The sequence below is a fragment of the Tamandua tetradactyla genome, chromosome 4 (genome assembly GCF_023851605.1).
Source record: "Tamandua tetradactyla isolate mTamTet1 chromosome 4, mTamTet1.pri, whole genome shotgun sequence".
NCBI lineage: Eukaryota > Metazoa > Chordata > Mammalia > Pilosa > Myrmecophagidae > Tamandua > Tamandua tetradactyla.
This window is the reverse complement of record NC_135330.1, coordinates 22,769,569-22,797,554: the sequence shown is the minus strand read 5'-3', so window position 1 is coordinate 22,797,554 and position 27,986 is coordinate 22,769,569. Positions and strand designations below refer to the sequence as shown.

The 27,986-nt window shown below is 40.9% G+C and overlaps 2 protein-coding genes across 3 annotated transcripts in view; one reads left to right on the top strand and one right to left on the bottom strand.

Annotated features, from left to right (window-relative positions):
* The window catches only part of NME7 (NME/NM23 family member 7), a 331,620-nt gene extending 330,997 nt beyond the window's left edge, over window positions 1-623 (top strand). For both annotated transcript variants that reach the window (XM_077156907.1, XM_077156908.1), the window contains one exon: window positions 31-623. In XM_077156907.1, coding sequence (XP_077013022.1) covers window positions 31-63 — 33 coding nt within the window. In that variant the 3' untranslated portion in view covers window positions 64-623. The remainder of the gene's footprint in view (window positions 1-30) is intronic.
* Window positions 131-27,986, bottom strand: ATP1B1 (ATPase Na+/K+ transporting subunit beta 1). Its single transcript, XM_077156909.1, has 6 exons — window positions 27,375-27,986; window positions 22,796-22,924; window positions 7,012-7,167; window positions 5,140-5,324; window positions 2,560-2,640; window positions 131-1,560 (listed from the first exon to the last, which is right to left on the bottom strand). Exons 1-6 carry the CDS (start codon window positions 27,469-27,471, stop codon window positions 1,297-1,299), a joined length of 912 nt encoding a protein of 303 aa, XP_077013024.1. The 5' UTR covers window positions 27,472-27,986; the 3' UTR covers window positions 131-1,296.

The window sequence follows — 27,986 nt, the reverse complement described above, 5'->3', positions numbered from 1 at the left end:
AACTAAAGAAACCATGTGTTTGTCTTTCAGGTTCAGTATTTCTTCAAGATCCTGGATAATTAGCAGTATAGAAAATAAAGAAGTCACAGATTGAGGCTTTTAGACAAGACTGAGTCACACACACGAGGAATGTGTTCATTCTTTTATTGTCCATTGTTTTAACCTGACTGAATACAAGATCAACAAGAGCACTGTACTCCTGGCAATTATTACATATGTTAGAACATGGATTTTGCACTTTAGACAACATTTAACACCAGTCTATGGGGTACTGCATTGCTTTTTATAAAGTTCAAAATAAAGATTTATTTTCAAACAAGTGACTTTGGTTTATTTCATACATTACACTTTTCTTGCAGAAAAACATAAAATTGTACAACTGCATAAATATAAAATTCTTCCACCATGAAAATGGTTAAAACATTCATAAAGACACAGCACCAGCATGTGATGCCTCCAGAGAAAGGAAACAAGAGGTTAAAAGAAAATGTACATAGCAAATTAATTAGCCCAATCACTAGCCAAAGTGATAGGCTGATCCAGATCTCATACACAGCTTCAGAACATACTGGAGGACAAGGGAAGAGATGGCAAGACAGCATTCAGTACAAAGCACAACACAACCCATCACCTTTTTGTGTTTTTCTGTAGTGTCACTTAAAATTTAAAGGGTAGTTCCCCCCATGACAGCCCCCCCACCCAGCCCCAGGGAAAAAAAAAATAATAAAGACCTAACACCACAGGAAAAGACTATGGAGTGTGTTAAAAATGCTCATTGATGGGCCATTATTTTTAAAAGAGCCAAACCAAAAAAAAAAAAAAAAAAAAAAAGTACCCATGCCAGTTTTATTCCCATTGAATATTTACACCTTGGACAGCAAGCCTCGCTCACATAAAGTAGAAAACAGATACAATAAAACATGGCTTGAAAAATGACCAGAGTATGCACCTATAGTACTGTACACTAAATAAAATACACAAGGCAGCAATACTTAGAGGCCAGAAACACTGCTTACTACAAGTCAGTTATGGAATCATAATTTACAGTAAAAATGGGCACGTCCCAAGGCTCAATTTTCATTTTTCTTTTGTCATTTACAGTAGAATAAATATTTTGTTGCTATTGCTACACTTTAAATTTACATTCTAACCTATTAAATGCAGAAAGCTAGGGTAAAGCATACAGATTAAGTGTAGGTCCCATACGTATGACAGTTTGTTCAAGACAAGTAGGTTTTTGTTTTTGTATCTTTTTAAACTTTTTAAATGGCTAGTGGGAAAGATTTGTGCTTGTAATCAGCTCTTAACTTCAATTTTCACATCGAAACGTCCCTGAAAACGGTCTTTCTCACTGTACCCAATGTTCTCACCGTACGCCTTACACTCTATGCGGATTTCAGTGTCCATGGTGAGGTTGGTGAACTGTACAGCCAGCAGGGGCTGCAGGTACTTGGGCTGCAGGAGTTTGCCGTAGTAGGGATAATACTGCAGAGGAAAGCCAGGGTAGCCACCCAGTCCAAAATATTCCATGTTTCCAACTTTTTCCTTATCTTCGTCTCGCTAAAAACCAGAGTGAAATGCGATTTCTTAAATGACATATGACATGGATCACTACTTGTAATCACCTACAGACCTGTCAACTCCACAGAGCAGTCTGCACGCTCCCACTGCAGGGAACACCAGTCACCCGACTCAAACCACTCTCAAGAGCAAGTGAACGTTAACCCCTAGAGGGCTGTGGTGCAGTGGCATGACAGGAAGCAACATGTACTCAGTCCCAGCCATAGCAGCCTTGAGAAATGCTCATAGTAGTAGGCTATTCTCATTGAACAAATGGGGAAACTGAGGCAAGGACCAACGTATTTCTCCAAGCCAACATAGCTTCCCAGAAACACGGCCAATTACTGTAAGTCAGTTTTGTTTTCCTACTCAGTGTTGTCCCAGTAGATATGTCCCACGATTTTGTCTCCAAATGTTTAGCTATTTGCCTCTCATTTTCTGGTGTGTCTATTTCCTTTCTTGGTGCCAGCATAAAATGGGACTTTTGGGGAATTCCCTTTATTCTGCCATCTCTCGCTAAATAATCAGGCAGCATTTTTAGATCTAAAGGAAATCCACATGCAGTTACCTTAATTTTTCTTAAGAGAAGCCAAAAAAAAAAAAAGTTGGCCCCCCCAAAAATAAAAACTAAAAAGAAGTTGGTCCCCAATTGTTCACATACCATGTACACCAAGGAAGCACTTCTGTGGGCTTGTTCACCTCTAAGTTACAAAAACCAACTGACTGTATGAAGATATTACCATTTCTTATTCCAGTGGGAAAACTTTATTTATGAACATAAGAGAAAGCCTGATATAGTGTATTCTCTTTACATCTTTCTATCCTTTTAAGAAGTTGTACCTAGTATAGCTACAACTCAATTGAGACTATCTGTAAGTAATATTTCTTGTCTCATGTATCCAAATTCTTACGTCTAATTTTAAACTGTCTCACTCATTCTTCCCTCTCCCCTGCCTTGCCCTCCCTCCCCACCCTCAGGTCCCTGGAATATCTCCTTACCTTGCCAGTGCACTGAACAGGCAGGACATACGGATTATACTTCATTACTGGGTAAGCGTCCAAGGACTCATTCTTGGGAGGCTAAAAAGAAACCCCTATTGGTCAGTAAGACTTAAATAATTTGTAAAATTTCTGAAAAACTAATTTGTAGCCCAAACACATTGGCCATGGTCATGATGCGTCAACTAAAGTAACCGAACATTTCAGGATAGTAAAGTGATTGAATCTCCTTTACCAATCTGGGAAAAGTCAGGTTTGTGACTTTTGTGCAATGAAAATAAATGCCCAATTTCTGTGACCTTCCTAATTATGCTAAGATGCAACACAGTACTAAATGGGACTATGAAAGAGTGAACCCAGAAATAATGCTCTTTTGCTGAGATTTTAATAATTAGATGGGAAAATAAATTGACATTTCTGTTTTTATAAAATGGCCCTTCCTCCTAAACCATGAACAAACAATACCATCCTTTTCCTTCAAGCATGCCTTCTTCTAGTAGTCTTTCCTTTTTTTTAATTTCCAGCAGTGGTCCTGCCAGTCAAGAAAAGTTTCCAATTCTGACAGGAAAGGCTAGTGTGTAAAACACATAAAGGTGGCATTGCCCTAAATGAAGGGTTTTGGTGAGGGGGGTGAATCCACTGAAGGGACCAATGGCATATAGCTTGAAAATTACTGCTGCTGTGATACATACAGAGCCTTCCCACCTACACCCTGGCTCGAATCCACCTCAAAAGTATATGAACACACATCACTGGAAGACAGCCACTTCCTTAATCAGAACAGCATGTGAGTCCTCATAGGAGATGTAATTCATTCATAGTTTAATCAAAGTCAGATAAAGCCGACAGTCCTCTATATCAATAAGGGACTAATGATTTGGTACAGATTGTTTCAGAATGCAAGAAAATGAGCATCCAAATTTGACTTTTTTGGCAACTTACTGCCAGCAATATATTCACCTTTGAAAATGTAATAAGAAAATGCTTAGGAGCCAGAAAATGTTTATTGATAAACATTTAAGAAGTTGCAAAATCTATTCTTAGAGGGTGAGAAAATATGATGCTGGGGTTATTAAATCTCAAACAAAAGAATTTCCAATAATGAAGTACTTGGGGACTGGGTCATAGCAATGAATTAGAAAGTAGCAATGGAGGAGATCAAAAATTAAAAAAAAAAAAAAAAAGGATTGAAAAGAAAGAGTAGCTGAATTCATTACTGAACAGAGTGTCTATATAGATGTGAGAGACGGGAATCATGGGACAAGACTGACTGCCTCTCACTCTCAGTCTGACAGGATTATCAAAAGTGAAGGAGCCAAAGAGCAGAGAGGCAGAAATCAAGATTAGTCTTCTTTCAGCCACACCACACCAATCCCCTTTCACTGTTAATCCATTATTTTATTATTCTAAATGTATAGCTGGTTTATCTTGGTAAACTGTTCCTCAGCTATATGATCACTGAAAACAAGTATGACATAATTGTTCTCATCATTTCGCTTCATTATATTTTAGTCTAAATGAAAAGAATAACATTCTGTTGAGGTGTACATTAATTTTTACAAGAGATACATTAAGTCCCCCAGCCAGTCAACCATCCATCCACCCATCTTTTTTTTTTTTTCACCTCTTGGTGGCAGTAAATATTTTTCCAAAAATTTTCATCTCTATATTGATTTTCTTTTGAAAATATTAGTAAATGGGTAACAAGTATTATGAAAACAAATTAATAGCATTCAATAGAATATTAATGAACAAAAGGGCCAGAGTTCAGAAACGAAGTGGATTTTTTCACAAACCAGTATATTGCAATCCACTGTGGCACCCCTGTGTCAGAACTGAAAATTATACTCCTAATGGCAATGCCCACCTGGGCATGTGGGAGGAAAACTACTGAAAAAAGACATGCTTAAGTTTGGAAAAGGCCAGCATTATTCACTCATGGTCTTTCTAGAGAAGAGACTGAGTTTCATAAAAGCAGATAACACCGATGAATTTCCCTCCTATTAAGGAATTAGTTTAATCATGGTGAGCAATGGCAATTTGCCATTTTTCAGTGATCTAAAGTACTATTTGTCCATTATAAACTGCAATGATATCCGAAGCTTAACAGCATGATTACCAAAGTTTAACCTAGATAGTATTCAACCAATTTTGCTCTGAAATTTTTCTTTGGAAAAAATGTTTTTTCAGATTACCAAATACAGTTTGAAATACTCTTGTGGTTCCTAAACAGATGGCTGCATTTGCAAGTAGGTTTTGTATTTTAAAATGTCTTTTCCTATTTGAAGAGTTTGTTACAGAAACTTATCTGGATACTGAGCAGAAGTATTAAGAACAGGACCACAAGACTTACTTTAGAATTTGGCTTTGTCACTCGGAATTTCTAACTTTGTAGAAAATGATATAAATGACCTAATTACAGGAATTTCAAGGTGAATATAACAGATTTTGGAGTTACTCTGCTAACTGGGCCTCAAAATCATCACTGAGAGTACCTCAAAACTCCCTGACATTCTCTTTTCATACCAATAAGTACTTTATCCAAAATGTGATTTACACTTTACCATTTAAAATACTTGCCTTAGGTTTGAAGCCCAGAACTCGGTTGAGCTTTATAATGATGCATGGCTTGCCCTCTTTGTAGCCAAAACTTTCATCATTTAATCCAGAGCAATTTCCCAGCCACTCAAGCTTGAACCTGCAGACTTTTCGTTCTCCTTGTTCATTGCTAAATTCTCCTCGTTCTTTGGGTTCACTAGGCACATCTGAAAAATGCAAACACCATTGTACAATGTGCCAGCAATTCCCTCCACACCACTGAAAGAAGGAAAAGGAATGTTCTCCTTTGTCATAATTACCTATTCTAAGATAATGCTGTTCTGCTTTTAATATATCCTCTGGAGTAAGCAAAGATTTCTAGTCTTTTCACTGACACTGAAAAAGATGTTTTATCAAAAGCAATAGCTGGTGCATGATCCCACACTGACAGCTACCACTAGCACATGATGTCTTAGTCTCTGGTAAAATTTCTCTTCCTTTAAATAATGGATTACTCAGCTATTGAAAGGAAATTGGATCACTGTTCATGACTGGTATCATTTACACAGGTCAGCATCTGCTTAGCTCTCAATAACAGAGACACTGTGATGAATTAGAACACAAATTAAAAGGATTGTCAGTAATTTTTAAAACAAACTTTCTTGGTTAGAGTTTGCCTACATATGAGGTGCCCCCTTATTAGTTTGGTAGAAAGTAAAGAAAGAACAGGAAACAATTTTCCTCTGTTCAATCATCACGTGGGTTTGTCTGTTTTTTTATTTGTTGATCTGAGTTTGTCTTTCAAAGCTCTGAGTTCTTAAAAAGCATTTGTTGAGAAATTTTAGCCCAGCATTTTTTATTCATAACAAACCCAAGAAATAATAAATGTAGAATCAAAGTTACCTGCAGGAAATTGATGCAAATACCATAATTTCTATTTTTAAGCTCAAAAACCAATTATTATTCCCTTCATACAGTAAAGTGCCTCAATTAATCCATTTTCTGTGAAGTGACTCACCCTAGTTATCAAACAGGCCTTTTAATTACTACAAAGTAGGCGGAAACCTCCTTGAAATGCTAATGAAATTCATAGAGAAAAATGCTTCCATTTCCTTTACATTACTAATTTTTTTTCAAAATGACTTGATAATGGCAGTTCACCTCATATTATGACCTAATGAACTGAGTTGTAAATGTCTGAACTAAATCAGAAGGACTGATTATCACTAGCAACCTCAAGAGCTCCCTTGTTTTGTTAGGTAAGAGATGACGGCATGGTCCCACCCCAGGTAATGAGGAGGATCTGAACTCACATCAATAACTTCATCACACTGAGAGCCACTCTTGACCTTTCATCAGGCATTTCCTCATTCAAAATGCTCAGCTGCCTAATACACAGTCAATTATCCATCCTATGTACCCTGACCTTAAATCCTCCTAAATCAATTAGTGTAGTTGCCATTATTACCCCAAAGAGCCATTCTGTTAAGAGAAGCCCCTGTGTACTCTTCTGAAAGCAGAACTAAGAGTGGGGAGATGTAGGAGGTGGGAATAGGGAAATATAATCAATCAGTTGTACTTCTCCAGAGCAACTGGTATTAGAGAACCAACACTGCCATTGTGGTCTATGTATCTGAGGTAAAAAAGCAGAGGTGTCTGGGAGGATTCTAAAATAAGAGACCTTTCATATGCAGTAAAAATAATCCTTGAGGATGCATTTTTGTCTTTCATTGCATGCAGGCCTAAAGCATAGAAAATCCTGTTGTTTTAAAAAAAGGTGTCTTCCCAATATGGCCAGAGTTCCATCTTTCTATTTCAGGAGTATCTCTCAATCACTGAATAACACATAGAAAAAGGGATATAATACTTAAAGGAAAAGAAACAACCATGAACATCAATAATGAGTCTACTTACTGCCACAATCTTCAAAAGTCATATCGCTCTTCTGGGCTGAATCTTTGTATTTATCCAGGAACCTAACCATGTTCAGCACGTAAGCCTCATAGCTCTTGGGGTCATTAGGACGAAAGGAAATTTCAGTCTTTTGGATCTGAGGAATCTGTGTTAATCCTAGACCAGACAGAGAATTAGAAAAACACAAGAGAAATCATTAGTGCAAAGCCAGTCAACTGTGACAATTCAAAAGCAGACACCCCATACACAGAACATACCCTATAGCTAATCCCACCTGGGTAAAAATAACAGGTTAAATCCTTGCCTCCTTTATGAACTCACTCCTCTGGCATTTAGATTAAGTCCCTAAGTACCAATGGCTGTGCTTCAATATCATTTAATTCCCACAGCAACACTTCACGATAGGCATTACCTCCATTTTATGAGAATATTCCTTGCACGGACAGGTTAAGCACATGGTCTGAGATGGCAAAGAAGGTGGGAGAACCAGAATCCCAGACCAGGTGCGCTGCACTCCAAATCCTGTTACCTTTCCAGTACCAACACTAGCTATTATTTTATGCAAGCAGTTTTCCCCTCCTAATTGTATATGTAACCCTTCAGGACTTCTTGTCAATTAATTTTATGACTATTCCAAACTCTACGGATTCAAGACTATGCAATGGAAGTATTTCTTTCGGTCTTTTAACCTCAGTTGGCTATTTTAACCTGAGTTGGAAGAATCTGGAGTTATTCTGTTTTCCAATGCAAAAGTAAGTGATGATTTATTTACTAAAGCCTGTCCATGCCAAAAAAAAAAAAAAAAGTTACGTGATTATTCTGAGTACATCAAATACCACCCAGGGTATCAATGTATGTGAGCCTTGGGTTTATACCCTCTAACCAGTTTGTCAGATTCTTTCATTTCCAAAAGCCTCTGCCATCACAAGACTTCCTAGTTAGCTATCTGAAGAATGCTACATAGCTCTAGCCAGGGGTCAATGATTGGAGAGTCAATCACTGCTGCATTCTGATCGAGGACTGCCAGATAAAACACAAGACACACTGAATTTCAGAAAACAACAAATAATCGTTTAGTATAAGAATGCCCTCAAACATGGCATAGGATAGGTTATCTGAAGTATTCACTGTTTATCTGAAATACAAATCTAACTGGGTGTTCTGTATTTTTATTTGCCAAATCTGGCAATCCTATTCTAATCCTCACTCTCAGAGATGGGCCCAGGTGACTTCACCACAACCCCTGTTTAATAGCCATGCCCTTGGTCTCCTCCCTCCACCAGCCCCTGCATCACTCACCTAGGGGGCTTGTTAAACATGCAGCCTTACAGAGTCACAGACTCCACCCTGCCAAATCGTAATCCCTAAAGACAGGGCTCAGCAATCTCTGTTTAGCACACATGAAAATACCCTGAAGCACTGCTGGTTTGAGGACCACCAGCCCAGGGAATGAGAATCAGGGTGTGCCAATAGTGATGCAAACCTGACAACAAAGATGTGATAACTAGAAAATACTATTTAGCAGTACTATTTGTAGGGCCTTAGAACAAGGCCTCAGTAGGGCCTGGACTAAATGGCTATTAATTTTTTTTCCCCAGTGATTGAAGATAGCTTTGGCTTCATAAGTGGTTATAAGAAGGGGGCCACAATCTAGAAAGGCAGCTTTTCCCTTGCATGCCCTAGAGGAAGGGAGAAAGATGAAGACATGGGAAAGTGGGAGTCTGGAACAAAGCAGGGCAGTTGCTTGAGAAACAACTTTAGGAGTTACGTTAAGAGCTACCTAAAAAGGATGATGTGGAACCTGAGGAATCAAGGGGGAAAGAGCTGTCGGCAGTGATGGAAATGAGATGTAGCAGAAATTGCTCATTTAAAAACTTCAGTTAAAAATAAACAAAGAGTAGGGCAGACTACGGAGGCTCAGTGGCAGAGTTCTCACGTGCCATGCCAGAGACCCGAATTCGATTCTCGGTGCCTGCCCATGTTAAAAAAAACAAATAAATAAAATAAAGAGTAGGTAGAGGTGCATGGGTGGTTCAGGAGTAGAATGCTTGCCTTCCATGCGGGAGAACCCGGTTTGATTCCTGGAACATGCACCCGCCCCCCCCCCAAAAAAATAAACAAAGATACTGTGAGCCACTGATTATATGCCATGTACATGGACTGTATATATGTGAAGATTTCTCAATAAAAATATTTAAAATAAAAATAAATCAACAAAGATAAGTAGAAGCTTCTACTGAGAGTTCATGCTTGAGGGAGCAATGGCAAAATAGGAAAAGGTAGCTAGAAAGGGTCATTCCTGGCTTGAGTTGTAAACAAGATACTTAAGTGACGGTGACCTGCCTAGACCTGGAAGAACAAGTCCAGAGGCAGGCTCAGAGCCAGAGGCTCAGCAGAACTCAGAAAGAGGGGTCATTTTCCTGGAACAATCCTGCAGTCAGGAGCCTTGAGGGATATTCACACCCGAGGTGCCACTAGAAGACTACAGAAGCAGTTTGCAAGTGAGAACAAAATGTAGACAAGCCTGGTGCAAGACTTGGAGAGTCTTACCCAACAAATCAAAGAGAGGAATGTGAATAGAGAAGGTAATGTTAAGAAAAATATGGTAGGACCTAAAATTGCAAGGTATGACAAGAAAGCACATGGAACATCCACTCCGGCTGCCTCTGCACTTGCTCTCCCAGTGCCTCTTCAGGCATGCGTGTCCCTCAAGGCTCCATTTCCTGGATTTGGGTACAAGGAACAATAATGCTACTTCTCCAATTCCCCCGGAGCAAAAAGGAGAGCAAGTAGAAGGAAAGGAGGGTCACACAGAGTGCTTATCAATCCTTCAGGTCCAAGTTCGGTGTCTCCAGTACAATCCTAAATGGTAAAAGGACCAGGTAACATTTGTTAGATACCAAAGCAGTGAACTGCCCACTCAGTCCTCTGGTCTCTACTAACAAAAGGCCATTGTTAGTGCATTTTTTCAGGAGCCTAAGAGCTATGGTCCAAGCTAAATTCATGGGGATGAGAGCAGAGGAGAAAGCTCCAGGAATCAATTCCTCCACTGATTAAATAAACAGAAACTGTTCAAACCAACATAATCCAGGAGAATACTGTGCAGCATCCAGGGAAAGAGCAGGAAGAAGAGGCTGGCAAATTAAGGCAATACCAGTCAAACGCCTTCTCTGAGCGACAGTTGCCAGTGCCCCTCCCTTACTCTTGCAACAGGCAACAGGGGAGTCAAGACCCTGGTGGAGCTTGCTGGTGTCAGAGAAGAACATAAAATTCCAGTTCCCTAAGATCCAGTGAAGATGGGGGGGCCAATCACCGACCATGGCTTCTATTAGCTACTTCTGATGGCTGGGGCCCAGCTCTGAGGGTGGCCATTATTCCAACCTGTCTAGGATAAAGGCAGCAGAGGAGACAGGACACCTCCTCAGAGCTGCGGAGGGTATATAACAATCATAGTCGATTTAACGCCAACCTGACTTTCACACGCGTACACACACACTTTTCCTATATTCCTCTGCCCCCACCCATTTTTTGTACTTGCTACAAATTATATCTTTGTACACTGTATATCCAAAATCATACATTTATCATTACTTTATGCATTTACATTTTAGCACCTATAAGGTAGAAGAAGTGTAGTTACATACCAAAAATACAGTAAAGAGTTCTGGCATTTATAATTACTCAAATTGTTACCTTTACCAGATGTCTTTATTTCTTTATGCTGCTTTGAACCACTGTCTAGTGTCTATTCCTTTCAGTCTGAGGAATTCCCTTTAGAATTGTCTAGGGGAGGTGAATTCCCACAGCTTTTGTTTATCTGGGAATGATCTGAATCCCTAATTTTTTAAAATCTCGCTGGTTTAAAAATTTTTGGTCAGCAGTTTTTTCTTCTCCATCCTTTAAGTGTTTCAACCTATTGCCTTCTTGCCTCCATGATTTCTGATGAGAAATCAGCAGACTCTCTTGTACATGATACATACTTTTATCTTGCAGCTTTCAGAACTCTTTGTCTTTTGCATTCAATGGTTTGATCAGTGTGTGACAGGGCTTATCTCCCTCAAGTTTATCCTGCTTAGTGTTTTCTGGGCTGCTTGAATGTGCATATTCATGCCTTTCGCTAAGTTTGGGAAGTTTTCTTTGGATATTCTTTCTGCCCCTTTCTTGTTGTCTTCTTCTGCTGGGAGTCCAAAATGCATATACTGGTATGCCAGATGGTGTCCTGGAAGTCTTGTAGTTTACATTTGCGTTTTATAATTCATTTTTCTTTCTGTTCCTCATCCTGAACTTATTTCAGTTGTCTTTTCTTTGAGTTCGCTGATTGTTCTGTCAGCTCCAATCTGCCACTGAAAACCTCCTGGAAATTTTTTTTTCATTTCAGTTATTGTGGTCTTCAACTCCAGTATTTGTCTATGGATCTTTTAAAATATTCCTGTCTCTTTATTGACATTCTCATATTCATTTGTTGTTTTCCTGAAATCCTTTAGTTCTTTCACTGTATTTTTCCTAATCTCTTTGAACGTACTGAAGATCCTTTTTCTTTTTAAATCTTTGGTAGGACCATAGTCTGGTCTTCTTTCTGGTCTTCTGATTTCTAGGTTTTTATTCTCTTCCTTTGGATGGGCCATCATTTCCTGTTTGTTTGTTTTGTAAGCTCTTCCTGCTCACTGTACATTCCAAGTTTCAAAATGTCAACTCTGGGCCCTATTCCCTGAGATGTCTGCTTCTTGAATTTGTAATCAGTCTGTGATATTACAGAGGTTTTCTTGAGTGTCAGGAGCTAAGCAAATCTAAGCCCAAAAACCACTCTTCAAGGCCTTTGCATATTGGCTGATGATCTGGGCTCAGCCCTCCTATCAGCAAGGTCAGCCCAAGGTGAATGCAAAGTACAGGTCCTTTCTATCTTTTCTAGACCCTTGTCTTATCCTGAGCTTGTGCCTTAGGAGTTCCTCTGCTTACAGGAGTTTGAAAGCCCCCTCTGCTTCCTGGGAAACAGACCTTCTCCCTCTTCCAGGTCTAAATCTGTACTAAGTGTGCCTTGGCCCCAGGCTTTCTCTGTCTCCTGGAGGGCAAATTCTGGGAGGTCTGGTGATGCTGGAGATGAGTTCCCAAGTCAGTCTTTACCAGAGGGAACAAAGCCAGAGACCCCTGGGGAGAGGAAAAAAGAGTGGCCAGAAAGGATCTCAGGAGCTTCTTGCATGGTTCCCCAAAACGGTGCTAAATTTTATGTATAAATTTGTAGGATGCTAAATTTTATCCCCATGGTAACCACAAGAAAAATATGTGAAAAATATATCGATATAAATGAGAAGTTACTCAATATGGCACAATACCAAAAAATCAAATAAATGTGAAAATAGGCACTAATGGAAGAATTGAGGGCCAAAATGATACGATATTTACAAAGACAAAATGACAAAATGACCAAAGAAAGTTGGGCATTATCAGTAGTGACTTTAAATATAAATGGATTAAATTAAATTTTCCAGTCAAAAGGCAGAGATTGGCAGAATGGATATTTTAAAAAGCATAATCCAACTATATGCTGTTTAAAAGAGACCTTAAATTCAAAGACATAAGTTAGTTGAAAGGAAAAGGATGGAAAAAATATGCCACGCAAGTAGTACCCAAGAGGGGATGGCTATACTAGTATCAGATAAAACAGACTTTAAGTCAAAAGCAGCTATGAGGGACAAAGATTGTCACTATTAGGGTCAATTCAACAAGAAGATATAGCAGTTATAATATATATATGTACCTAACAGCAGCGCTCCAAAATATATGAAGCAAATACTGACAGATCTGGAGGGAGGAATGATGGTTCAAATTAATAGGAGACTTTAACACCCACTGTCAATTATGGGTAGAACATTAAGACAGAAGATCAATAAGGAAATAAAAGACTTTAATGATAATCTAAACTAAGTAGACCTAACAGATGTATATAGAATACATTATCTAACAATAGAATATACATTCTTCTTGAGTGCATAAGGATTATTCTCTAGGATAGACCATTTTTTTAGGTGACAAAATAAGTCTGAATAAATTTTAAAATATTGAAATCATACAATATATCTTCTCTGACCTCAATGGAATGAAACTAGAAATCAATAATAGAGGGAGAAATGGAACAGTCACAAACACATGGAAATTAAAATATACCCTTAAAACAATCCATGGGTTAAAAAGGAAATCACAAAGAAAATCAGGAAATATCTTGAGGTGAATGAAAATGAAAATAAAACATAGCAAAACTTATGGGATTCAACAAAGGCAGTGCTGAGAGGGCAATTTTTAGCTTTAAATGCTTATATTAAACAAGAAAGATCTCAAATCAGAGACTTAATTTCAAAACTGGAAGAACTAGAAAAAGAAGAGCAAACTAAACCCAATGTGAGAAGAAGGATCTAACAAAGATTACTGTAGAGAGAAATGAAACAGAGGATTTTAAAATGCAAAAGATGGTTCTTTGAAAAGATCGGGCAGGCCACAGTGGCTCAGCAAGAATGCTTGCCTGCCATGCCAGAGGACCCGGGTTCGATTCCTGGTGCCTGCCCATGTAAAAAAAAAAAAGAAAAGAAAAGATCAGTAAAATTGACAAACCTTTAGCTAGCCTGACACACCCCCCCCCAAGAGAACAAGTTTGCAAATAACTAAAATTAGAAATGAAAGGGAATATTACTACCAACCCTCAATGAAAAGTACTGTAAGTTAATACTATGAACAACTCTACACCAACAAATTAGATAACCTACACCAACAAATCTTAGAAATACACAAACTGCCTACACTGATGCAAAAAGTAGAAAATCTCAACAAACCAATTAAAGAGATTGGATGAGTCATCAAAAACCTCCCAACACAGAAAAGCCCAGGACCACATGGTTTCACAGTGGAGTTCTACCAAACATTCTACCATTCTACCAAACGTGTAAAATGGTACAGCTGATGCAGAAAAGTTTGGCTGCTTCTCAGAAAGTATAGAATTATCCTATGGCGAAGCAAATCCATCCAGGTATTTGCCCAAAAGAATTTAAAGCAGGGATTAAAATAGATTATTTGCACACCAATGTTCACAGCAGCATTAATCACAAAAGATGGAAGCAACCTAAGTGTCCATCAACTGATGAAAGATAAACAAAATGTGGTACATATACACACTGGAATAATATTCAGCCAATAAAAGAAATAAGGTTCTGATACATGTGACAACACAGACACCATGTTGATGTTGACAAAAGCACAAATATTTTATGATCTTTTACTGATATGAAATAACGAGAATAAGCAAACTCCTTGAGTTAGAATCTAGAATATAGGTTACCAGGGGATGGGATAGGAAATAAGAAGTTAAGGTTTAAATGTACAGTGATTCTGTCAGGGACAATGGAACTGTTTAGGTAATGGACGGTCATGATGAGTAGAAGGGGAAATTTTAGGTTATAGATATGTTACTAGAATAAAAACAAAAAAACAAAACATGGAACTGCACAGCACAGTGAATCCTAAACTAAACCTTTGACTATATAGGACAATTATAAAAATGTGCTGTATTTTATGCATGACTGCTCCATAAACCTACAACTTCTCCACCAAAACAAATAAATGGAATACAAAACAAAAAAACTCAGTTCATGTTTACCCTGAAACTTATACCAGCATTCCCCATCAGCAAGCACTTCTGTTGAACATCCAAGATCTGACTTTTGTAACTACCTGCATATAGGTATTTCTTTATGTAGGCAATGGCCCAAAAAAGAGTTATACACTACTGGTCTCATGTCTCTCTAGATAGGGTAATTAAGTAATAATAATAATAATAATAATAAAGTGATGGAATCACACCTGCTTCAACTTGAGAACTCAACTCCTTTAGTAAGCATAATTCAGGGTCTTAAGCCCAGTCAAGTCTATATTACCATGTCGGGAAAAAGCAGACTGAGGATGTCTGAAGACTCTTGACTTTGTTCTGTTCAGAGAAGCATCAAAAAATGAAGACAACAAGAATTCAAGGGGTGAAATAGTTGAGTACTGGGTCTCATAATCCCATGACTCACCCAGCTGAGATTAGAGTTTAGGCCTAAATTTCCACCCTGCCCTTTCCATTTTAAGTGATACAGTACCTTGGTAAAGGGAGACAGATAAACCTCAGGAAGCCATGTCTTCTTAGTCTCTTATGTAGGCTAAAGTTTACCCTATCTTTTAGAAGGTAGTAACTAATGTAGGCCTTAGTGGCCAACACTTCAATATAACCCCCAACTTCTGATTCCATCTTCCCAGAAAAGCATAAATGGTTGGGGTTTATGTCACACAATCAGCTTCTTCCTCTAAACCCTTACATACGGAGTACATCTATACTTATACACATAAAGAGATAATTATCCAGGAATCCACTCCATAGCCAAGTGGCCATTACCTTCTCAGTATGTTCTTCTGCTCTCCTTCTAGCCACTTCTGGAAGGTCTCTCACTCCATTATCCACCATCTCTGCCTCCTCTCCTTTCTCCATCCAGCCTGATGTCATTAGAATTTCTTCTCCTGGAAGCCACCCCTGGCCTATTTTGTTCCAGATAGTCTTAATTAGGACAGTTCTCTAATGAGATTGTGCCCAAACCAGTAGGAAAATTCCTCTTCTCAAAAATAATCTTTCTAAAGTGATTAGCTATTCATGACAGACAGATGAAGGACCCTTGAACTAATGTCCAAATCCCTGGAATAATTTACTTTACATTCATCAGACTAAAAGAATGGAAACAGAAAGAAAGGGGAGTGGATTTGCCAACTTTATTATTTTGAGTCCACACAAATTCCTCAACTATGACACTCTCCAGGGGCTATACAATTTCTACCTTGGCGACTGGGGTATTCATTAGTTGTTTTCAACACAAGATTGGATACTTTCAATTTGACCCTTTCTACACTGTCCACTCCTTAAAGTTATTAGTTATAACTTTGGACAAGAATTAGCTTTGTTTGTAGTGATAACTCCCAGGGACAAAAGATAGCAGAATGCCCAATCACTGTGATTTATATTCCAGAAATCAGATTTAATCTATTGCGTCTCCAGTCTTCTGAGCCTGAACTGACATTAACAATACTGAACTCTAAACAGCTTTGCCAATAGGACCATTTGTCTTAAACTACAAATTATTTGAAAAGCTACCTGAAGGACTGGAGTAATTTGGATACATATTTGATTTTCCATGAGTATTTCAACATAAGACTTGGAATTAAAAAAAAATATCTTTGGCTCCACAATTAATTGCTTTTTAGAAAAACATTTGCCTTTCTTTACACCCCATCTTTTGAGAAATGAAGATAGAAAATGGTCATTTGACTTTAGTAGGTATTCATAGCAGAAAGGAGAAATGGCAAGAAAAGAAAGGAAACAGGAAAAGAGGCTTTTCATGAAGAAAGAGGTATTTTGTTTCCAATTAGGTTTATAGTTTAGCAAAGTTTACACTTTCTCAACCTACTTTCTGTTTTGAAGTATTTAATCTAGAACACAGCCATCTTAACCTTGCAACCATTACTCAAATGACTCCCATAGCACAGCTGCTTGTACTTGTCATTTAATACATCTGATGAATCATTAGACCAAATACTCTAAATGGACATAATCTTCTAGAGAAACCCCAGAAGGGTCCCCATATGAGTAAGAAGTGCACAGGTGGTAAAGAAACGCTTATAAACGTAGTCATGTACATGATATATATGTATTGTGAGTCTCATATGTTCCATGGAAGCTGAAAGTAATTTTCAATTTTAAAAAATCGGGGGATACAATTATAATACATACATAAATATCCCCCATATAGACTATATATACACATATATATATATCCATATACGCACATAAATATGTATTTTATAAATATGTATATATACATACATGGGATGTATTTAAATTCTTCCCCTTGACCAACATCAAGTACCCCTATGTAAAATCTAAGATATTTCTGATATCTTACTTTGCTTAGTTCTTCGTCATCTACAAAATTAGGATAAATTTACCTAAAAGATACAGGGAGGATATAGGAAAAAAAAGGGGCTTCTGTGCTTTCTGAAACTTTTTGACTAACCTTGAATCAGATGCAGGCTTAGCAAGGAATCAAGCCCCTGCCTTCAGCAGGGTTATGTCTATACTCTCCCAGACACTAGGGCAGCTGCTCCCCTTTGCAGAGTCTTTGGAAAGATGAGTTGCTGTCCTTTCTCTACAGCCTAGATGGATGCTTAACAACTCTCAGTCTTTCCTCCTGTCTAAGACAAATGCTTTAAGCGCTAGTTGAATGCCCTTCTCTGTTGGTAGAATTACCCAGTATAGCATTTTTTCCTGTAGCTGCATATTCATTTTCAGGTGAGCAGAGGGAGAATTATCTAACTCAGAGAATCTATCTTCATCTTTGATTTTCTGTATAGTTCATAATTGTGCTTGTCCCCAATACAATTGAAAAGGTACTAGTTTTAATAAAATGGAACATAGACACATGCAGCCAGATCCTAATATTTTTCATTAGTCCTGCTTTTTCGTTCAAGACTATTCTGAAGAACATACACATCCATTTGACTTGTCTAGATACAAAACAAACATTTGCAAAGTAACCAACATCATAAATTAAGATACTGTATTATACATATTTGAAAAGTATTCATGCATACCCACAGGGAAAGATATGTATTTTTCTGGTTGGAAGCTAATGTATAATACATCCCTGTTTCTTTTCATCTCCCTACCTTTCTCTCCAGTGCTGTCTATGGCAGATGGACTCAAGGGTTGTAAGATTAGGAGAACCAGAGCTCTGAACAACCACAGAGATCAACCAGTCCAACCACATCGTATTTTGCAACACCAGAAATGAAGGCTCTGAAGCTGATGCGCTTTCCACAGCCATCCTCCATGACCGAGTCCTTCCCTTGGATGAACACGGTGAGGAAGGCCTAAAGGAAGCTTCAGAGATCCAGGATAATTTTTTCACCATCACTCCCACTAATTTGTAACCTGGTCCTGTTTATCATGTGTCTCTGCAGTGCCTACACATCTAAAATGAACATAGAGGACACTTTTTTCAATGGCTCCATCAACAATTTTAAACTAAGACCTCCAGTGTTCAAGAGATGAGTTAATTCTAATATCCTTATCTTTAGAAATGAAAAAATAACAACATGGGGAGATCAGTTGTGAAGCCATGAAGTTTGGGGCACATTCAGGAATAAAACTCAGAGTTCCCCGACCTAAGACCTTTACCAAACCATGAAGCCGAGCAGTAGCTTCTGGAAATAGTAATTGTCACCAATGCTAACTCATCCACAGCCCCAAACTCTGGGAACAGGTTGGCAGGATCCATCTGGGGGTGGGAGGAGAAGAGAGGGAGTGTGAGAGGCAGTCAGGTCTGGAGAGCACCTTCATATGTATCAAATCAGTGGCTAGAGAGAGCAAGTCAATGGATTCTAATTAGAAACGGTAGATAAACACCATATGCTGAAAACAGCAATCCCTCCAAAGCAGACAAAAGCAAAACATTTCTAGCTTCTCTTTTGAAATCTGAGTGTAAGAGAGTAATACAAGTGTGATGTAGTTTGAAAAAATAAGCTATTTTGAGACTGACATAATGACATCTCAAGAATTGTACTTAAATCACACTGGGCTTTGGATTGCAATGGCTTGTAATCTAAAGAATTTTAAGACATGACACTATTTCCCTTTCACAGTCAAGATGAAACTGAGACAGCTGGTGGTCTCAATTCTTCATTCACTTGCCCGGCCTGACTCTGCTTACCAATGTGCACTATGCTAAGAGTGCGCTCCACCAGCACTGAGCCATCCTCTACTGCAAAGCACAAAACAGTAAGTCACACACAATGACCTGGAGAGGAAGAACAGGACTGTACATTTGTACATGCTTATGAGGAAGCAAACCAGCTGGGAATCTCCCCTGGCCCCACGGACTGACGCAGTGACCTTCACTTCATTCCACTATTGCTAAATCAGCCACAGGGCGGGGGAGGGCCCGCAGTGGGTGTGAAGAAGAGGACACTTTTCCATTACACCACACAGCAGGCAGCAAGGCAGGGTCAAATCAGGGACAGGGCCTGACGAGCATGAGTGTGAGCGTGTGCGTGTGTGCTCACACGCCTGTGGCTCCCCAGCCCTCTCCAGCACAGCTGATACCATCATCTCTCTCCAAATCCTAAAAGCATTAAGGGAATGAACAGAAGAGATGCCCGCTGAGCTCCTTGAAGAGCTTTCATACAAAGTTCTCTGGTAACACAGAGCTTGTCAAGGGCTAACAGAACAATGCAGAAATTTTAATGGGAGGCATTGCAGAACAAATGCAGTGTCATTTAAATTTACTTAAAATTTTTAAAACCTTTATTCCCCTAACCCAACTTCTTACAAACACTTTCCAAAGAAAACTCCAATTCTACCGAAATCCTTGAAAATCTACATGTACAAAATATCCCTGCCATATGACCCAAAACTCAGAGTGTGGAAATACTGGATTTAGTATTTTAAAAAATGAGAAAACGCTACTTCTACTAGAAGAGCAATAAAAATAGATATGGGTTTTAATAGCTATCCTTTGTTTAGTGTCATTTGTTTTTCCCCTACAAATTATACTCACTTTAATATTTTTGGTCTCATTTCATCCTCATAGGGTATGAAGGTGAGTTTTCTCGCCATTTTACAGGCAAGAAAACTGAAGCTTTGCGTGGTCAAGTCATGAGTGGAGTGTAAGGATTATGTCCAACTCCAAAGTCCCTGCTTCTCCTTCTCAGGTGAACTTTATTGTGAAGCTAACCATGATGGCTTAGAATTCAAGAGCTGCTTTACTATTTAGGTTAGGCAACATGAAATTGCCAGAAATCAACTATTTTTTCGACTTGCAAAACCAGCAATTTGGAATGATTCCACCTAATATTTTCAGCTGAGGCTCTGGCCCTGAGCCTCCTAGGCAGAAAAGGCAGGTCTATTTCGACCTCCACAGCAGCAAGATGGCGTAAGGCATATCACATGCGCTACTGGCCACCACTGCTCTGGGCCAAGAACTGGTATGCGTTATCCATTTTCTCTGAAATTTTACTTCCATCTTACAGTTGGGTATTCTCTGGGACCTTCAAGTTTGGACTATCAGCTTATCCAGTATTACAGATGCATAGACCCAAATGCACGACGGCCACTGCTTAATGTGACGGCATGCACACAAGTTGTTTAGAAGAGATCTGATGACAGACAGCGCCGGTAAGAAAGGGCAGTCAGAACCCGGGGAGCCCAGGTGTGCATCCATGCCTCAAATTCAGTTAGTAACGGCACTGAGTCCTTAAACGTGAACTCTTTAAGTGATGTACAGTCTTTCAGAATCACCGCACTCATTTAACTTAAACATACTGTGTTCCCTTCTTGACTATCGTTAAAATGGAGGCTTAGAGACATTAGGTTGAAACCAAAAACTGTTAGGGTATTCTTCTACATGTTTGTTTATTCTATGTACTTAACGAATAATCATTGCCCATCCAAAATTCAAATTCTTAGGATTAGCACTGAAAGATACCGAGAGAGGAGGGTATGGGAGAGGCACTCAGAACTCACGAGAGCAACCTCTGATGAGCCCAATGGTTTCCCTGATCAAATGCCACCGTCATTTTCAAATGAACGTCATGTCTACCAATCTTAGAAAAGGCAGGGAAGAGGGGAAGGGCTGACCCTAGAATCTCCTGGCAAGGTGAGGGGTGAGGCTATGAAGAAATTAGACAGACAACGACCCCTGTGAGTCAGACCAACAGACAGGAATGCATATTTCCAAGATGAGTTACCAGCATTCCTCTGGAGAAGTGACGGTTTGTCAGGTCAGTCCAACTGATGTGAGGACACTAAATATAGGTACTAAGAACTTGTCTTTTTGGAAGGGACTGCACCTCTGCCAGTAAATTTCATAAGCAAGGTCATTCGCAAGCCCTTATTTTAAAAGCCTAGCTTTTTCTTTTTGAAAGTGAAATCTTCATTTTTGCCAAGAACATGAAAATTTTTAAGTTTAAGAAAAGCTTACTCCCCAGCCCCAAAGATCCCAAAGGATCATTTTTTAAATCTAGGAAATTAAAGAAAAATACTTGATTTTATAGTCATCTTTGGCTTTAAGCATAAGAATTATTCTAAAATAGCATCATGATTGAAAAATAGCTTTCTAAAAGCAAAAAAAGAAAAGTCTGCACAAATTTGAATTATTACAAACATTACCATTAAAATTCTGACAGAAGAAAACATGAAAAGATGCACCAGGCTTTACTGCCACAAAAAACCAGCACAAAGTTTTTATGTATGATTCTGAGTCTTCTGAACATACCAGAACTCGTTTCAACCTTTCCATTGACCTTTTTGGGAAACAGTTGCTGGAAACTCTGGATCATTAAAAGCAGCTTTAGGTCATTTCATATACTTACTCATTTTCTTTTACCACTTCCCAACTCTCCCAGATCTAAATTTAACTGTATCTGGAAATATTTTAGGTTTTTCTCTTACAGCAGAGGACTATTTGACTCAGGGCTATAAGACCATATTTACCACCTCTGTATTTTGATGATTTCCTTGTGCTAGTCTCTTCCACACCCCAGAGGAAGGCAGGCATGGCAAGTCTAAAACAGGAGGCGGCACTTGGTCTAGAATGCTGAGTGCCATTCAATGTCAACACCTAAGCAGAGCTGTTACTAAGCCTTTGCTCAGGGAAAGTGAAGAGGGGACAAATCATTACCAAGCTCCCAGCAGCAGCCTCAAGGTCACCTGTAAAGGGAGAACCCGGAAGTTACACAACACTTCCTCTTTCTCCAGAACCATGGGGCAATGATTTTTAGAAGAGTCAAACAGTTAAAAGCATGTTTGCTTTTGCTCCACTGTATCATCTTTCTGCCGGCTCCTGGCGAAATGGCCGTAGGCCTCCCTGGGGTTTAGTGAGCACAGACACACGTGGTGCAGGGTAGCTGCGTACACACTGCAGGTCACTCAACACCCAAGGGGACATGGCAGGGGATGCGAGGTGTAGTTTGTATTTTTCTCCGATAACCTTTTTTGTTAACACAAGTTATCTTACTGAAGCTAAAGTGGGCAGTTAAACTATAAGGTGGGTACAGCCAGCAGGTAAATAAAGGTCCATTTAAACAAACAGGTAAATATTAAGGAGTGAAAAGAGAGCGTCTTTGTTCAAGGTCAAACTGCAAATCAATAGCAAGTGGGAAAATGGAGCCCTAAAGTCACAGCTCCTGGCCCCGGGAGTAGGGAGCCATTTTAGAACCTCTCATCATCCCTAAAATTAAGGTAACCATTTAAAATAAGAGCCAAACTGATTTTCTAAAGGATTTACCTGAGATCATATTTCCCTTAAGAAAATGAAAACTGCATTTGAGCTGGAAAGGCCCTTTAAGGTCACACAGACCCCCACCCCCTTCCCCGTTCCAGCAATTAGGGGTGAGAGGCTGAAGCCCTCAACCTGAGATGACTTGCTCCCAGTCACAGAGCTGCAGGTGACATGCGGGTGGTAGGCTGGGGGGAGGTCCAGATGCTTAGCCCTCATTCCAGAGCTGAGAAAATAAGATGACTGCAGATCCAGGGAGTTGTGCCCGCAATGCAGGTAGGAGATCTGGCTGCAGCAGGGAGAAGTCCTATTTTCCCTTTTCGGAATTTGTTACAAATGTAAGCGACAGAACAGTTTTCAAAAGAGATTTTCTCAATTAAAAAAAAAAAAAAAAGCACCCATTTTACCTCTGGAAGAACTGAACTTATCCACAGTCATTTTACCTGGTGGGGCCACTCGGTCCTGATAGGTGGGCTTAAATTCACTGATGGTGAGCAGCATCACTTGGATGGTTCCGATGAAGATGCCAGCCAAGCAGCCATAAAATATTACATAGAACAGAAGGATCTTAACTGCAAGGAGAACAGACAGAAATAAAAGGCTGCGATGTAGTCACATGCTCAGAATGAAAATCTGATCTGCCCAGAGATGAATATACTTCCTTCTGTAGCTTTCCCTTCAACATGCGTCCCCCAGAACTTCCTTTTCCCACATTCACCAAAAGTGAACCTCACACCTACCGACAGCCGGGGAAAGGAGGGCAGAAAGGTAGCCCTCCAGTAAAGCGTATGTGCGAGGGTAGGAGGAATGTTCAGCGAGTCCTCACAGTCTTCCTGGAAGATAATTTGATTTCTAAATTTTAAAAAAATCTCACGATCATCACCGATAAAAGCTAGAGTTAAGTATTGGTGTACTTATGCGATGCATTTCAAATAAGATGATATGCTCCCATAAAGAAAAATATTTTCTTTGCTTGTTTATCCCTGGACATACAATTTGGAGCTCTGCTGCTGCTCCAAATGCTCAAATGCCCCCAAGTTTTTATATGACGGAACAGTGGATGCCGAGAAGTCCAATGAAGTTTGCTTGCTTTACACAATCACCGTGAGTTCAATTGGTAATGTATACTGAATGCACTGTCTTTCCCTTCAAGGGAATACGACAAGAAGAGAAAAAAAGAAAAGGAGATCTTATCGTAAAAATGGCAAGTACTTTTTTACTACATCTCCTGACAGGAGCCAGAGTAATAACTGACTTGATGCATTGCATTTTCTTTTTCCCACGGTTAAAAGTATGGAGGCTGATATAGCTGAAAAAGCAAAAAAACACACAAAACAAAAAAAAAAACACACAAAGCAAAGAGAATGGAACAAGGCTATCAGTTACGGGTTTACAAGGATTATCTCCCTGATTAGCCACATAGTAACAGGCTGTACTAGGCATTGCCCAGCAGACGGGTGCCAGCCAAACAACTCTCTGCGAATGCAAAAGTGGGAACAAGTCAGAAGCATGACTGCACAAAGGAGCCTCAGGTTACTTCTAAAAGGGCCAATCTTATGCATGAAATTCGGGGGTCCTTGAGAAAAGCCAGAGAACAAAAGTACTATTGAAAAGAAGTGTACATGCATGTGGCCAGAGTGGGGTGGGGGAGGGTGGGGGCAGGGGGAGAGAGTGGGTGCGTGATTGCAGGCATTTAAAAACCCAACGTTCCTGCCTGGCAATAAATAGTTCAGGGAAACCATGTGATAGAGCTGTTAAAATAAGCAGAACACACATAAAACCATACCAAACTGCTTAATCATAATTCTTCTTCTCTTCTATCAAAAGAAAAGAACTGAAAAAGGCAAAGAAAGATAAAAAAGAATGAAAAGGTTCTATGATCCCTTTGCTCCAGAACCAAATATGCCCCACGCAGACACTCCCACTCCCTTCCAGCAGGACAAGGGTTAAGTGCTGCATTCTGTATCCAAGCAGCAGTAGGCAAACGGCAAGGCTATGACATCAAGAGATTTGGAAAATTTTTCCAGTGAATGCTCCTAAGAGGTGCAAGAGTTGGTATAACAGTCAGCAAGAAGGCAGTTGTAGCCTCAATTCACATTTTCTTGTCTGCCCCTCTTTCTTTTTGATGCTCTTAGCTTAACCACATTTACCTCCTCAAACAACTGGAGCATTCTGATATTCATTCTTCTGGACACTCTTATTCTAATAATATAACAAGGCATATCATCGAGGCAGCGACTTGAAAATACAAATACAGGAATGGAAAAATAAGTCACGTGGCACAGTGATTAACCTTAAGAACATACAGCCTTTCTGTTCCGCCTGGCATGATACCCCAAAAGAAGTGAGAAATTTTCCTCTTTTGCTCCGAGATATCATCGGCAAAACCTCTCCAGTTACTGTTATGAGGTCACTCAGTTGAAGTAGAACACGTGGGGACTGGCAGAGCCGAAGAGCTGATGCTGTGGACTCACCGAGGCCCTGCTCAAAAAAACAGCTGGACAAGTGGCACTACTAGTCCAGTGTAAACCTCCAATACCACGGGGGAAGCTTAGAGGCATTTTCCCTCTTAAGTAATTTTCCTTAAATATATATATATATATATATATATTTGTAATGCAGAGGTTTTTTCAGTGAGAAAAAGAAAATAGCACCCTTCAAAGGGTCACGGACAGATGGAAAAACTAGCACCTGGGGTGCCGCTATAAATGTAAAAAATAAACACCAATTAATAAAAAGGAAGAAAGCAAAAAGTGAACTGCATGATGCGGTTTCTCCAGCAGGTGACAGGCGAGTCCCCTGCATCCATCTTGGTGAAAATCTACCTCTCAGCAAAACTGAGCCAAGGGCATTCCGCCCTCGTCCCAAGGGCACCCACATTGAGCCCAGTGCTAGAAAAGGTGCACTTTCCCCATGTGAGGCTGCCATCTCACTCTCTCTAAGAGAGACTCTGTCATTTCCTACATCACCAGAAAGGAAGAGACATATTGGTGCAAAATAAAAACTGGATTTTTTTTAGCCCAGCACCTGCACCATGGAAAATGGAAGGGAGCATGAGACCAGCACACCAATTCTGGTGTCTGAATACATAAAGCAGTTATCACCACCTGTACTATCAATACACAAATATTAATAGGCAAATATTAGCACACACATGCAAATATCAACGTATTCTCTCTCTCTCTGATGAGTGCTGCCCCATTATATGTTGGCCTGAAGAACAAGTCATTCCATACTGACTCTCCCTCTAAAGCAAATATTGTTCTATAAAGAAGCATGGAATTGGAACAAGGAAAGAAATGTATTTTATGAGGGGAGAAATACTAGAGAGCAAATTTCACACTGAGCCTGCAGGAAATGGAGCCCAGGAGGCCCCCTGTGACGCTGCTGGGGCCAGACCACCAGGGAAGGAAGCCCGGCTCACCCAGGGCCAACGGTGCCAGATCGCCAGATCCGCAGTGCACCTCCCAAGCCTCACTCAAGTTACAAGATGTTGCTAGGAGATGGCCCTGACTGGGAGCTGCTCACCCGACACTCTTGCTTTATCCCTGCAGTTCTTCAGGTTTTCCCTTTAGAAAACACAGTGAGCTATTTCTGTGCCTAAGAACCTATGGCAATGATCCAACTGAAGATCACAGCCTCCCTGAAATTAAAATAAAACAAAAACCAAAAAACCATGGCCCTGAAGACCCACATTTTCCCTAAGGAAGACCCATACTTCCCAGCAATACCTTGGAATGAGTCTTCACCTTGACTAACCTTGAAGTGTGATGCATTATTAACCCTTTACTTTTCAGTTAAGAAAGACTCAACACGGACCACATTTTTTTCTTCTTAAAAAAAAAATCCTGTATTTTAGCATCTTCCATTTCAAAATGTCAGCCAAGCACTTATTTCCCTGACTCATTCTCCCGCCGATACCCCACAGATCCTCCCAACTAAGAACCCTGCATCAGCCCCTACGTACAGGGCTGGCTTAGTGGCTGCAGTGGGTAATGCTCTTGGCGGTGGTGGTGATGATGATGATGCTGGAAGAGGAGGGGGCAGTGGTGCAGGAGGGGGGAGTTCCCTCCAGTCCTGCCTTCCGCAGTCACGACTCTTATAGGTTTGCCTACAACTCTGCCCTTCAAAGTGACCTGTTTCAAAAAAACATGTCACCCTTTCAGGTATAGGGAGACGGAAAACAAGTAAGGTAGCTAAATTTCAATGGGGAATTAAAAGAAAAAAAAAAAAGACGACCATCCAGTCGAGCAACAGGCTGCAAAAAATCTTACACGATGAACTGCTTCTGTCTTTGTGCCATTTATTTTTTAAACTCGCGGTAATCAACCCAAGCTACCGGTTCTGCTGCATCTGTCTTTGTGGACCTTGAAAACAACCAGCCTTTACCATGTTGCCGGGCCAAAGTTCACACACTGAGTCCTGACATGAAGCTGGCCGGGCAATTTCTGGGCTGTGATTACCCCGGGGGAGGTCATGGGGGGAGACTCTGGCCATCGCTATGAAATACTGCAGTGTGGATGGATCCCTACCCTCCCCCCTTGCCCTCCGCTCCCTCTTCTGAGACTCACGCTTAAACTAGAAGAGAGGTACAGAACACATCCTGGCCTGCATTAGATCCGCTTACCTCGTGAGGTTCTCTCACAGCCCCCAAACCCACTGGTCCAGGGACAGGACCGCAGGGTGAAAAATGGCTCTTCTCCCAGAACCTGACCGTTCCCAAGAGGGCAAGAGCTCAAGCGATGCTACATAGGATGAACTGCAAATTACCAAGGTAAGACCTCTATGATACACATAACCCTCTGCCTGGCAGGCTCCCGCCCCACTCGGCGCCCCATCCTGGGAACTTCGCATTCCGCGCACGATGAACAGCCCAGGTTGGCGCGATGCGAGCAGCGCCCACCACCCGATGCCCCTACGCTTCCGCCTCCGCCGGCGCGATGGGTGCCGCGCGCTTCGCAGAGCCTGAGCCGCCGGCCCAAGGTACCTCGCGGGGAGCGCGAGGGCAGCCCTGGTACTTACACCAACTGCCACCGGTCCTGCCCAAAAACTCCTTCTTCTCCGAGTTCCAGATGAATTTCTTCCAGCTCCCCTCCTCCTTGGGCTTTCCCCTGGCCATGGTGGCGGGTCAGCAGCTGCTGCTGGGGCTGGGGTTGAGGGTGGGTGACAGCGGCGTGCGCCCTCCGGTCCTCTCCTGCTGCCGGTTGGCGTCCTCGGCCTGGCTCACCGCAGGCTGGACCCGCCGCTGCGGCTGCGGCTCTGAGAGTGCGAGACGCGCGGTGGAGGAGCTGAGGCAGGAACGCGAGGAGGGGGAGGCTGCGGGGGCGGGGGGAGGCGGGAGCTACTGCGCGGACTGGGCGGCTCCGAGCCCCGCACCTATTGGTGGGCTCCCGGCCGCTCGCCGGCGCTCTTTGGTCGGCCACGCGCTCCTCGAGCCCTCGGGGACTCCCGGGCTCCGCAAACCCGCGGCTGCCTCTCCCGCTGCCCCTGGGGAGGCGTGCTTGACCCCCGCCTCCTGGGACTTCCGCAGAGCGAGGGGACGGCAGGAGAAAGTCAAAGGGAAGGACGGACAGACGGAACCCGGCTGCACAGAAGGGTCCGCCACAAGCCAAGAAACTGGCTGAGAGCGCACGC

What these genes read in the sequence shown, in the direction of transcription:
- ATP1B1 (XM_077156909.1), bottom strand. Translation starts at nt 27,471, where the DNA reads ATGGCCAGGGGAAAGCCCAAGGAGGAGGGGAGCTGGAAGAAATTCATC. An exon ending in CAGGACCGGTGGCAGTTGGT is followed by an intron (nt 22,925 to 27,374) that starts GTAAGTACCAGG and finishes TTCTCCTTGCAG; the next exon opens with TTAAGATCCTTCTGTTCTAT. An exon ending in GACTTTTGAAGATTGTGGCA is followed by an intron (nt 5,325 to 7,011) that starts GTAAGTAGACTC and finishes TGCATTTTTCAG; the next exon opens with ATGTGCCTAGTGAACCCAAA.